Raw genomic sequence first — 14,053 nt, forward strand, 5'->3', positions numbered from 1 at the left:
TTTTTTTTTTTTTTTTTTTTTTTTGGTACCGGGGTTTGAACTCCGGTCCTTGCGCTTGCAAGGCAGGCCACCAAACCACTGACTAGATCCCCAGCCCCATAAGCTTAGATTTTTTAAACTGAAAATGATTTTATGTATCTCTTTACAAGTCCTTTGGAGTCTATCATATAATTTCAGTTGAAAAAATTCCATTTGGTTCCCTGTTACATCTAGAGAAAGAGGAGAAAATTATTAACACCACGTGAACAATATCTACTTCTTTCTATAATTAGATCTCATTCAATGACATTATCAATTGATCAGTAACAAACATTTTAATAATTGAGCTTTAGAAAAATGCCATTCTGTTTACTTGTGTAAGCATAACCTACATTTTTTATTTTTTTCTTTTTTTATGAAACAAGGCCGAGACGCTTGTACTGAGCCTCTATGCATTTGAAAATGTTAAAACAGTGTACGTGAAACCTGACTGCTAGGAGGAAGGGGTTTTCTTACTACATATCCCTTGATCCTGGCAGCAGGGAGCACAGCCGCAGGCCATGAACTGTGCTCAAAAGAAGGCATCTGTGTGACCTGGATTTACTCAGTGATCCAAGGGAAACTGCCCCTCTGAGATCCTTTTCTGTAATGACTGTTACCCATCGAAAGTTGATCCTGATTTCTGAGAGGTGACACCTGTCGCCGCCGCGCTTTAGTCCGCGTCGTCCACAGCGGCAGGGTCACACCTTCCTGCACAGAACGCTGCCACACAGACGGCTCAAGAAATTGGTTTTGTGACCGGTGTCTCTATTTTATTTATTTTTTTGGTACCGGGAATTGAACTCGGGTCCTTGCGCTTGCAAGGCAGGCCACCGAACCGCTGAGCTAAATCCCTGGCCCGGTGTCTCTATTTTAAATGGCGTTATATTATATGCAAGAACAATCCAAAATTCTATCAATGAAAAGGTAGTGTTTTTTTTTTTAAAAAAAAAAAGACATGTTTTCATGTAACTAAATAGGCTGGTTTATTGTAATGTTCATTTCATTAATGTAAAAATTAGGTAATAGTCTGGTTATAGCCATAAACAAGGTAAGTAATTTTTGAAAAAATCATTAAGTTCTTTGTCTTTAAACTTATGGGGCTACAAAAAGTAACCAACAATATCAAATGAGATATTTAAGCCAAAAAAATCTCTTATTTTATTATGGATATGTGTTTCATAAAGTCAGTACACCAGTTTCCCTTTCCACACATTGAAATACTTCTCTTGATGTACTCAACAAAACCTTGAGGAAAAGACGTAAAGAAAATGTATTTTGACTCTCAACCTTGGGTTCATTTGCATTTCTCCACTAAATATTAACTCAGAATAACTTGTTATTATAGCTACCTAGACACAGCTTAAATATTGAACAAAGTTTCCTAAAATGTAGAAATCATTAAAATTGTAGTTATATATGTTTTCACCATCACATTTTATTTTTTTCCCTATTTTATGTTTTTAAGTACATATTTGTAGTACGTAATTTTCCCATCATGGGATGTCTGCACATGTACACAGCACAACTTAATTCTTGTTTTTAGGTCCCTTCCTCTCGTCTCCCTCCAACTTCCCCTCCACACTTACAAAAGTTCTATTCCATTTTTTCCTTTCAGTTTATTTTTTCTTTAAATCCTTTTGGCGCTTCTGTCTCTCCCTCACCCATCTCTTGTTTCTCTTCCCATTTGAACAAGATCTTTCTGCCTCCTAATGTCTCTCCCCCATTCTACTCCATATTTATATTTTGGATTTCTTATACAAGTGAGATGATACAATATTTTAACTTGTTTGCCTGATTTATTTCTCTTAACATAGTGGTCTTGAGGTGCATCCAGTTACCTAAAAATGCCTCAAATTTTTATTATACAGATTGCTTCTCCATATAGATCGTCAGGAAAATAGAATTGGTGTATTTCATGCGGTTACACCTTATATTTTCTGAAAGTGAATTTATAAAGAATCATGTGGACATTCTTTATTTCATTTAAAAATATGCACATGGATACATTTGTATATATGTATATTCGCTAAATAATTGTAAGTGTCCATTATGATTCGGTTGTGAGGCTGGCACGGGGGACTGGTAGAGAAAGAAACAGACTTGGTTCTTGCCTATGGTTGTGTTTGGTGTATTCCAGAATTCAAACATTCCCATACATCCAGTATGGTTTATGCAACTGCATATGTGTGTGTACATAACTGTAAAATTATCAATATTTACTTAAGGCTTTATTTTGACATACATTTATTTCAAAGGAAAATTTCTGCACTACAAATGAAAAATGCCAAAATTTAAAGTTACTGTAAATATACATGGAATAAATTCTTACCCTCCAGTTAGTTTAAAAGTTCTCTTTCCAGGGCCGGGTATTTAGCTCAGTGGTTCTGCCACTTGCCTTGCAAGCACAAGGACTCAAGTTTAATCCCCGGTACCAAAAAAAAGAAGTTCTCTTACAGAGTACGTGATTCCTGCAGTCTGTCTGTCTTCTCACTTTATATTAGTGCAAAGACCACAGATGACATTACACAGTAAGTCATAGCTTCATATTAGGACTCTTTTCTGCCACCATTCTCTCAACCTCTTCTAGAGTTTTCACACATGTTTCATGCTTTGGGAAATTGCCCAGTCCATAAAATTCAAGGAAAACAATCTGTTATCTCTGACCTCATTCAAGTGAGTTTTTTTTATTGTCTTTTACTCACAGGTAAGTGTGGAGCGCCAATATTTTCAAAAGTATGACGATTTTAACATTTAAGAGTACTGTCACATTTCTACTCTGCATTAAAGAGGGGATGTTCATCATGAAATAAGCATTTTAAAGTAGCAATGTTCTTGATTTTATACTTCACGTGAATGTGCAATAGTTTGAATACTCTTCCTTACTTGTCTTTATATACCTTAGGTGCTTCTGTTTCAAGATCAAAGTTATGGCCTTCACTATGAGTACACTGTCCCATTGGATCCTCTTCCAGAAAATCAGAGCTCGAAAGCACCTGAGCCCCTTTTCATATGGACACACACAGGCTGGGAAGACTGTGATGCCACATGTGGAGGAGGTGACTTAAAATATTTCTCTCCAAAAGAGCAGTTGTTTTCTGATTAATCAATGAAATTTAAGGCAGAGTCCAAATCATCAACCACAATTCCAAAGTCCATAATGAAAATGTTTCATGACATATTTATTGACTACACACTCAAAAACTACTTTGTGACAAAAATCTTACTTAAACTGAAAAAAGATACTTAGAGCTGTTCCATACTTAATCTAACATGAGTACTTGTTGCATTGTATGAATATCAGTGTATTTGTTTATAATACATCAAGTTTCCTACATATCATTTAGATTATAATGCTATATATGTGCAATCTTAAGAAGTTTTAAGTTCAAAAGTTCCCAGGAGGATTATAGACATGAATTGGATGTAAATGTGCTTGGATGGAGAACCTTTGAGTTTGTCTCTATACTGTATTCATACTTAAACTAAATGTGAAAAATGAATTAAGATGTTTTACATACCTATGTCAACTCTGCAAAAGGAATATAATCATTATGTACTGCAAACATGTACCAATTTTTAAAAAGTGAAAAATTAACAACAGTCACGTATACCAACATAATGTGAGTAAATGATGCAGTCTGAGAGTTGACCATTTAATTTAGACACATAGTGATTTTATTTAAAATGTGCTATATTTGAAACACGAAGTTCAGTGCTGACTCTGCAAAAAATATTTTTAATGACATTTTCAACTTAAAAGACTGAGAGGAACGGATTCAAGAAAAAATAGCAGAATGATTAAAGGAAGGAACTCAGGAAGTTCCACTGAAAGGACAAAGGAGAAGCTAGGGTAGTACTTAGAGGGAATTATAAATCACAGGAGCTTGTTTTTATTTGTTAAGAAGAGAAAGTATATACCATCGCTGGTCAATGTGTATTTTCTAGAATAGAACAGGGACGTAGCATAAAAAATGTTGCTGGAACAATATCCAGGAGAAATGAGACGGAGAAGTCAGCTTGGACGAAAGTCTGGACAACCCGTCCTGAGTAACAGCAGAACAGAGGAGCGGTGGGCGCTCACGGCTGCGCTCTCCTCGTGGTGTGCATCCTGTTGAGAGTGAGGGCAGAAAGGAGCTTTTGGGATTTTGGCCAGAGGGATGTGGCCACTTAGAGAATGAGAGCCGAAGGAGAACTGGTACCTTCAGTTTGCTTGTGCTGTGGTGCTAACGGTTCACATGAAGGCGATGGTGGTGAATTTAGGGGGAGAGCAGCGTCCTTCACTGTACGCCACTCTCTGGCCATAGAGAGCATGCGTGAGCTTTACTGGCTGGTGATTGGGAATTTCTGAGTATAATAAAATAAGAGAGGAGTAAATGGTTGTCCCGAGATAGTATGTAACAAGTTGAAAACGATGATCCTAGCCTAGAATTAAGTTGTAACAGAAGAAAAATAAAAATAGGAGAAGCTGAAAATATGGTTAAAAGGGAATAGGGTTGAAGAGCGCTAGTGGGGGTAAAGAATTGTTAGACTCATAGCATTAGTGGGCTGAAAATACAGGAGATAAAAAAGAAAATAAAACTGAGGTTATATTCTAGTTACTATGACTGTTAACAAGACCATGGGAATTCCTGACAAAATTATTGTAAAATAGTACAAATATTGGAAAGAGAGCCAGGAACTGAAAAGATTTTATATATATTACCAAGAACCAAAATCTAAAAGGAAACAGTGACAGTGGCCCAGGGGCTGGTTTTTAACTGCAGAAGGGGTAATGCATTACATAGTCGGACCCAAAGCTGGAGGTTTTGAAAGGTTACAGGGAGGAGTGTGGAGACCCACACTGCAGCTAGGTCCAGAGGTACTGGGCTGACGCAACAGAATGCTGACCTCAGTGGATATTACCAAGAACCAAAATCTAAAAGGAAACAGTGACAGTGGCCCAGGGGCTGGTTTTTAACTGCAGAAGGGGTAATGCATTACATAGTCGGACCCAAAGCTGGAGGTTTTGAAAGGTTACAGGGAGGAGTGTGGAGACCCACACTGCAGCTAGGTCCAGAGGTACTGGGCTGACGCAACAGAATGCTGACCTCAGTGGAGATCTGCAGAGAGCCCAAGAGCCAGCGGCTTCGGGAGACAGCAGGCGGGGGCGGGGAACATTAGAGATGCAGCGGTGAGGTTAGGAGGAGCAGCCTTCACGGGGTGGGCAGAGCTGAGGGGTTTGCGCTTGACACCCACTACGCCTTGCCCTCTGAGTCCTGGAGCCAGTGGAAGGTGAGATTGCAAACAGCACGCACTGCGCTCCCAGGGTATAGCTCCATCAAACAAATGCATTTCAAATCATTTCTCAGAAACAAAATCTCGGTCATGCTTGCCGCAGGAGGTTTCCGACGGCCAGGTTTCTCCCCGGCCATCGCTGCCATGTGATTTAGTTCTTCCACCCTCCCGTCCTCCCCTGGGGGCATCTCCTCTGCGCTCAAACTCCCCGTACTCTTCTGCTCATTCTTCACTGGTGCCGGGGCTCTCCTCACTTCTTCTGCACAAAACACAAATAAAAGCAAATGCAATTACCATGCAAATGTGCAGGCATTTCTCTCTACTAGAAGCCAGAAAAATGTAATCGTCATGTGCAGGCCACTGACCAGCCCCTTCTCACGGTGGTGATAGTGGGCTATGGAGTTAGGGAAAGTAATGCAGAGGCCTACGGTGCACCTCAGAGCAATGAAAAATACTCACTAAAACCTGTTTATATTTAGAAATCTGGAAAGGAAAATGCTTGCCTAGTGAATTAAATTATCCTCTGTTATTTTTCTTCTACAGTTATGATCTAATACAGGCTGGATCTGAATTAGTCAAATAGAACTTTGCCGTCTGCAGTTTAATAAAGCAAATTGTTTAGGGTTAAAAAAAATTCCCCTCGGCATAGTAAATACTTCCTAGAGTACGTTTTGCCAATTTCCAAACCTTAAAGAAAAGATAGACGCTATGAATTCTTTTTATTGCAGTCAGTGGGTATACCAGATATTCTTAAACATAATTTCCTAATGATCCACATGTGAAAAGTTCAGTGCATAGATATTAAAGACTTCCCAAGATCCTTCAGCTCACTCGGGCAGAGCCAGGATGAGAACCCCGTGATCCCTGAACCAGGATTCTTCCTTCCCCAGCATGCAGTCCTGCCTGCCATAGCAGTTGGAGGTGGGGACTTCATGTAGTTTTTTCTTCTCAAAACAGAGTATGTTTCCTGGAGATACTGTACGTTTTCTTTCGATTCAGAAGATGTTCTATTAGGGTCTTTTCTTTTTTACTTGCAGTATCTGACTTTATAAAATACTCCTCATGACGCATAGCTTCTGTGGAAATGGTGCTTGCATGGACCTTTCTCAGGATTCTGTTCCACTGTGCATAGCGATCTCTGGCTGCGTTAATGGGACACACGTTAATTTGGATAGTGGAATATTTCTGGGCTTTCGGATGGATATGTGTTCCTTTTTAGCTTATAAATAAAATAGAAGGACAGGATTTCAAGACTTGTGTCATTTTCTAACTTCATGTTGTCAGTTGTAATAGCCGGAAAGAACTTTGTTATCTTTCAGCATATTCATGATTTAAATAAGAATATCTTCAAAGCACAGAACATTGGAAACAGATTCATGAGAGATTTATCTTCAAAAGCAAAGAGAAATAATAATAGCATTATTCCACTTCACAGGAACATATTTAATAATAGAAAATAAAATGTCACTGGGCAGTATAAAATTTCAATGTTTGACATTATTCTAATTCTGTTTTAAATAATTAGATTCACCGTAATGAGTGGGGAAGTATTTTTAAAATATCTGTTTTCTGAATTTTGTTGATAGCAATATTTTACTTTAATACTTCAAGCTATGTTTTAAAATAGTGCCAAGCTAATTCATTATTTGCGTTAATTTACTAATGATGTATAAGACCTAGACAGGGAATGGGACTGTCCTCTTTTCAAAGGAATGTTATCTAAAAATATCTAACAAATACTGGTTATGGCAAGTAAATGTTTCCAATAATTAAATATATATATATATATATGTATATATACTCTGTATCATATACTTGTCATCACAGTTTCTTCAACATCTGATCATAATCTGCCAAAAATAAATAAATAAATAAATGGATCTTATAGAGAAAGGGCAACAGGAGTTGGCACAGACCCCTGCAGTGGTCCTGACCTCCTATAATCCAATGTGACATCCATGAGAAAGGAAATTGGGAATTAAAAGGAACACAGAGACAGAGACTTGAGAGAAACTGAATCTTGGGCTGATCGAAGCTGTTCTGGGCAGCAAAGACAAATTCCCAGAACATTCAGGGTTTATTCATTTCAAGTATGGGAAGGGGGAAACTGGGCAGGCCTTGGGACACCTGCTGGTAACAAGTATCAAGCAGGCAGGACAGCAGAATGAGGGCACAAGCACATCCTTCCTGAAGAGAACAAATGGTTAATTCAGAGGGAAGAATTTACTTGGAGTCCGTTGACCTTGACTGGAAGTGAACTTGGCTGAGCCCTGCTACTTCACAGCCTAGGACTGAAGTCTCAGTAGCAGTCGTTAGCAAAGGAGCGATACCAGCCCAACTCTGCTATCTGACATGCCCGTTTGAGTCACGAAAGCTTTGGCCAGACTCCTGCAATAATACATTGCCCCAATGATAGAGGGGCAAGAACCTTGTGCCACTCTAGCCTGCTAGTAATGGGCAGAGGGGTCTGCTACAGGACCTCCCACTGTTCTTTTACCAGTAGCCATTGCAATAAGTCATTTTATTTTCGAGCAGCTGAACATTTATTTGGGAAATATTTACTTTCATTGAGGTTCTGAGATATCTAAAAATCGGAGGGACTGTGACTCATTGAATGAGAATGCCATGATCCAAGCTGTTAGCACCGTGCAGCTACTCGTGGGTTAGAGGCTCAGGTGCATAGCTGGCTACTTCACTACTTTTTGTCCCCTGGTTCAGGAGCCCTTAATGCACCACTGTCAGTAATCCTTTCAGATGCTAGCATGGAAATTTCCTGTGTTGGCTGGGACATAAGAATATGTATAGCGTATAAAAAGTAACATTGTCATAGGGCTTTAGGATTTTAGTTGTATTTCCATAGGCATAACATGTCTGTAGCTAAGCAATACATTTTTCCTGATTCTAATGTTTTTGTTCACTGAAATTCTAAAAAATGTGGTTGAACTTCTAACTGGCGAACAATTTATATGATATTCTGGGGTACGATATGGACAGAAATGTCCCAATCATATTTATATACCTTCATATTTTCTTAAAGCACCACTAATATGCTCTCTATAATAATATACATGGATTTTATCTCTTTTGGTATATTACATTTTTTTTCCAGTAGCTGTGTGTGGTGGGTATGAGCCAACATAAATAAGGCTATCTTCTGAGAAAATAAAATAGTGCAATATAACTAATACATGCTCTATGGCTACAAATATGTTTGGTGAAAACTTTCTTGATTATATCTGTTTTTCATTCTTTCTATCCAATAGTTGGGAAAGTAGCATTATTTAAATTAGCCAACTATCTTTTGTAAGATTATTTTATAACAACTATGAGGAGCCCAAATTAAATTTTAAAACTAACATTTGTATTTCATAAATGTAATATTCATCTTAATAAGGTAGAAATTATACTTAACATATGCTATCAATATGCGCAATTTGTGTAATATTATTTAATATGTGTAAAGGAGCCCTTGAAGTATAAGAAACCAGAAGGAAGTTGGCCAAAAATCTGTCCCAAATGTTTTACATTTAGGTGTCTCCTATCTTGTGAGGTCCATTTTCTGTATCTTAGAAAAAGGCCTAAGTTGGTTTGCTTCTCTGGCAGCTTATTAAAAGAATATTTGAAGTTGATAACTATCGGGCACCGCTATGGTTAAGTCTAAGGCCACACCCAGCCTTTCTTGACCTGCAGAGGAGCCGCCTGGAACGTCCCATAGTGTGTGCTGGGCACGGAAGCCTGCCCTTCCTTGACAGGGGGCGTCAGACTTCCTGAGCTTCATAGGTCAGGCTAGGACTCTGCAGTTCCTTTCAGGCAGTTGTGTGCAGGTTTGTGGCTAGTGCGAGCACAGTCCTGTTGTTTTCACTTCCGGGCCATGCATCCTGATGCATGCATCCTCTGGATGAAGAGGAGCAGTTCTCTAATTCAGTTGCTTGAGGGGCATAAAGTCTCCCTGTTCCACCTGTACCAAGGACACTTTTACCTGTGGTTGGAGGTCTGTTTCAAGGCCCTCCCTGTGGTTGGCCTGCAGATGTACACTTCAGAGTATCAGGGTCCCGAGGAGGCGACTTCCGCCCACAAAGGCACAGGGTCCTGCCTGGCCCTCTGCTCTTGGTACTGAACTCCCATGGTCTCTTGCCTTCTGCCAGAACCCAGGGATTACTCCGAAGGGAATGATTTGCCCAATGTTATGCTACTTCTGAAGGTCTACTTGTTTCAATAATGTGCTCTGCCATGGTCGTGGACATAAGTGCTAGTTAATCCATATCTGTACACAGATGCGTTGTGTTTGTAGCCTATAAATTGCAGAGGCTGTGCTCAGTGTTGTTGAGATGGAAATAAAGAAAGACCACGAATCATATCTGTTCTTTTGCCTTTTATTTGATGCTGCCCTTCTCTCTTCCCATCCCCTTTGAAGTTAAAGATATTTAAAATTAATCAAAGCAGCTCCCACTCTACATCTCTTCTCTCCTTCCTCTGTCTAGCTTCCTCTCAGTTGAGGGACAGAGTGACCTTTCTGGAGCCAGCCTCGCCTTTTATGTTTGGTATGAACAGCACGAGTTGCTCTCAGCTTCCTAATCACCACTGCATGGCAGTCACAGGGATCAAACTACTCAGATGTGTTCCGATTAATGCTTCATAACCTGTCTGACTTTTAAATTGTTGGCTGGTTTAATGACTGCATAGCATCAGTCATAAAATCTATCGTTACTTTTACACAGATATCTATCTTTCTATTCATAGGAAATTAACATATAAAACTTACAGAGAAAAAGAAATTAACGCATACTTACTAGATTTTAAAAAATCAATGGTAAGTAAATGTGCTAGTAAAAAAATGAATACAGCATACAAATAGTTCTTGCCTCCTGTAACCAGACTTTATCATAACAAAGAAAGTATAAATAAAATTGAGTTTTCTGAAGTATTATGATAGTAAGGATCTCTTATCCTTTCTTAGTAAAAAGCATAGCAAACATTTAGGAATAAAAATTTCTAGAACTTCGGGGGTCTTTCTTTAAGGCAACAAGAATAAAGGTCTGAGTACATTGAAAATAAGCTTGGTGCCTATAAATCAGTATGAGCACTGGTAGTGTACATACAACCACATGACACATCGTGCATCCTTGTGCCTATTTATGTGCACACTCCTGCTGTTCTCCCACTCATGCAGCCTGCAGCCACACAGTGCTAAAAGCTGGCCGTGGTTCTTCATAAAAGTCTCAGTTAACATCTTGTAACTTGTGTTACTCATATTTCCCTGGACTAGAAAACTTGCGCTTTATATTCTAAGGGGGGAAAATCCTTAAGCTTATAGATAAATTTTATTATCTAAAATATGAGCAGTATTCTCTTCATTGATATAAGTTGAATTTTGTTTAAAATAGCCATGAAAATTACAAGCCTCAAACATTTGGTAAACCCATTTCACAAAGGCTTATCACATTCCTTACGTGTTTATTTGCTCTTCCCAGGAGAAAGGAAGACAACAGTGTCCTGCACAAAAATCATGAGCAAAAACATCAGCATCGTGGACAACAAGAAATGCAAATACTTAACCAAGCCAGAGCCACAAATTCGAAGGTGCAATGAGCAACCCTGTCAGACAAGGTAACCTCATTCCAGCAATCATTGGAGACCTGTTTGGCCGTTATATTGCTATTCTTTTAAAAATTCTCCCAATATTATCGAAAGCACACTTAAAAAAAATAGCTACAAAGGAATATGCACCGAAACGTAAACTTTTAAATAACAAAGTCAAGCGAATGAAGGCTAAGATTTTCAACTTTGACTACGTCCTCCACAATGTGAAAAGAACCGTTTAACAGAGGGAAGGGGTTGATAGTGGAAGTAATTGAAATTATTTGGTAGCCTCTTCCAAAATCTGGTTATTTGGTATAATTTAGCTGCTTGCTGTTTAATTCTCTAAGTGGTATGTTAGAACGTAAACATATTTGTTTATGCTGCTAGGCGTAAATAGCCCAAGGCAGAAATGATCAGGACCCAGGACCCAGGAGAGACAATGAAGTCCTCCTGTTCCTGCAGCTGGTTCCCTGCTTCTTCCCACAGAGTTCTCGATATTAATTGCCCAATTGCTGCTCTCAGGTGAGATTTCTCACCTAAATCTTGGTTTCTCTGCTGGGTGTTTGACCATAATATAGGAAGGTGACTTGTGAATAGAAAATGAAACAAAAATACTGAGCAAGTTATAAGCCAGGTTGAAAAAAATGAGGCCAGGCCCTATAAGTGGAGGATGAAGCAGAGACAAATGACTGGAACCTGAGCATAATCTCGGGGTAGCCTAGCAGCAAAAGCTACTTGGCATGGCTGCTATCACATGGCTCCTGAAGTCCCACCTCCTTCCTCATACAAATCAGTGTAGAGCTTAAGTGGGGCTCAGTGCCAGTGCCAAAAATCGAAAAATGTTCAGGGATGAGATGACGAAGAGATCGTGGGACTGGATTGATTCCTCTGGCACAGTCCCAGCAATATTTACTTCATCGGACCCTCAGGGATTGGTTGAGGTTTCATGCATTAGGCATAGTTCTGTGTTCTTAGAAAGTCAGAATTAATTTTTCATCACAATAGTTCCTACCAGGGAGTCATGGTGAATTTACTAATACCTTACATTTGAGATATGTAAAGAATTTGTAGCTTTGTAGACATCTCTAACTAGCATAATCTTCTTCATGATCTTCCATCTCAATGAGTAAGTATGAGATTTAACGGAGAGCAAACAAAGCTGTCAACTTCCTCTAGTTGTCTTTTTCTCTTGAACATCTGTCATCTAGGCAAATACTCAATTCTAGTTTCCCTATTAAATTTCCCCATCTCCTTATTTTGTATCTCAAGTTCTCCCTATTTCTGCCTCATTGTAAAATCCAGTTATTATACCCTTCAGATCTGATTCACACCATGTTGATAAAAGTTTAAAAGGTTTCAGAAGATGCTTTCTTTCCTTAAAATGTTGAATTTTCAAGGCTTACCTTGTTGTGGATTCAGTGTATTTAAGACATCGTGGAAAGCTAACCTTTGTTCCTTTCTTATGTACTCCTGCTCCAAAAGTCCTACCCCTTTGCAATATGTCATACAAAAGAATAGAAGAATGACACATAAAAGGATGTGCAAAAGAACGAGGCACATTAATATACTTTCAATAGTGTCATATGCATTGCACTTTCTGGAGTTCACACTTTCTGGTATAACTCCTTATACAGGTGAGCTGGTAAAAGTGTTTTATAATGCAGTGCAGTAACCACACTGGCTCCAAAATGTAGTAACCAAGTAGGCAGTTGTTTTCAGACAACATGAAAATCCTTGAGTCTTTTCCATCCTATGTTAGAAAAGATATCTCAGCAGAAGTTTTGGTTTTTCTCCTGTCAGCTAAAGAACCTGAATTTTTGTAGCTAGCACTATCTGTAAGAATTCTTTTTTATTTTTCTAACTCCTTTAGTAGATATTCAAATACTAAATTATCTCACAAAATATTTATTAAAATATTTTCATGTTTTGATGAAAGAGCAACAGCTTTTCCTGAGGTCAAGGATTTTCAGGCTTAAGAACTGGAGCTTATTGGTTACTTCTTAATTTGGCCTTTGAAAGCGCAGAGTGTACAGTACTGGTCATTAATTTTGTTCCTTCACTGACCTCAGCTGTCTTAGAGGAAAATTTGGCAATAATGACTTTGTAAAATGAAAAGTTTTAAAAGGTCAGTATATTTCTGAATGACAAATGTTTGCAGGAGGAAACTGGAAAGTTTTCTGTTGTTGTTATTGTCATTAAAGATTATTATCTTCCTTCCTTTGGAAAAGGAGACAAAATATTGAGAACCACCACAAAGTACTATCAGTGATGTTAGCCAAAAGCTTGGAGAGGAAGTGTGGACATAGGCAGGATCATTAGAGGGAAACCATCTGAAACTTGTTGTCAGGGGCCGGGGATTTAGCTCAGTGCTGTGTCTGCCTTGCAAGTGCAAGGTCTTGAGTTTGATCCTCAGCACTGGAAAAAAGGAAAAAAACAAAAAAAATTTAAAAAAAAAACTTTTTGGCAGAGAACATTCTTTATTTCGCCTACTTTTATCTTTTCCCATTTTCCATCCCAAAACGAAACATTGTAGTTTTCATTTTTTCATTCATATTTATTGAAAAAACTTCTCCAAAGTGCTTGGTGGCACCCCATATGCACAAAAGTGAAATGGACTGGTTGGTACCCTAGTGAACAGGCTTAGGAGAGGAAGCCTTAATGTTAAGGTGATTGAGCCATTTCAAGTGAGATAAATTCCAAAATGCAGAAATGTTTTGTCTCACTAGAATACATTTTGCTTCATATTTTTGAACAGTTTTTAAGAAATAGAAAAAATAACTTTTTATCATTATAGCAAGGATCTGTAAAGTTGCTTAATTTTCAAAAATGAGACTGCGTGAAATCACAATACTTCTCTTTCTAGTACTGTTCTCTGGGTTCCATAGCTGGAGGACAAGATACATACATGGATATAAATTCTGATTACTTTCCGAATGTTCCTACATAGGAATGTAACATAGACCCTAAACTAAATTGAGAAGATACATATTTATTCTAGAAAAAGTCCACTGGAGGACTCCAAAGCAAAATGGTAGGTTGGCATTATATTTGATAGACCAAGAAACAAAATCCAGTTACTATTCAACTACAAATGTTATGATAGAATTTTTCCCTTTTAGAAATAAAAACATAAAAGAATTTAGACTTAAACCACTTTATAGAAGAGAAAATTATTTTT

General features: G+C 38.3%; 1 protein-coding gene across 1 annotated transcript in view; it reads left to right on the forward strand.

The window, feature by feature from the left end:
- Adamts19 (ADAM metallopeptidase with thrombospondin type 1 motif 19) overlaps positions 1-14,053 on the forward strand; it is a gene marked incomplete at its 5' end in the record, with an annotated part of 210,106 nt that overhangs the window by 172,863 nt on the left and 23,190 nt on the right. Inside the window, 2 exons of the mRNA XM_010627281.2 lie at positions 2,924-3,077; positions 10,767-10,902. Coding sequence (XP_010625583.1) covers positions 2,924-3,077; positions 10,767-10,902 — 290 coding nt within the window. The remainder of the gene's footprint in view (positions 1-2,923; positions 3,078-10,766; positions 10,903-14,053) is intronic.

This window comes from Fukomys damarensis, unplaced genomic scaffold, assembly GCF_012274545.1.
Source record: "Fukomys damarensis isolate Sample0158 unplaced genomic scaffold, DMR_v1.0_HiC HiC_scaffold_3, whole genome shotgun sequence".
Classification (NCBI taxonomy): Eukaryota; Metazoa; Chordata; class Mammalia; order Rodentia; family Bathyergidae; genus Fukomys; species Fukomys damarensis.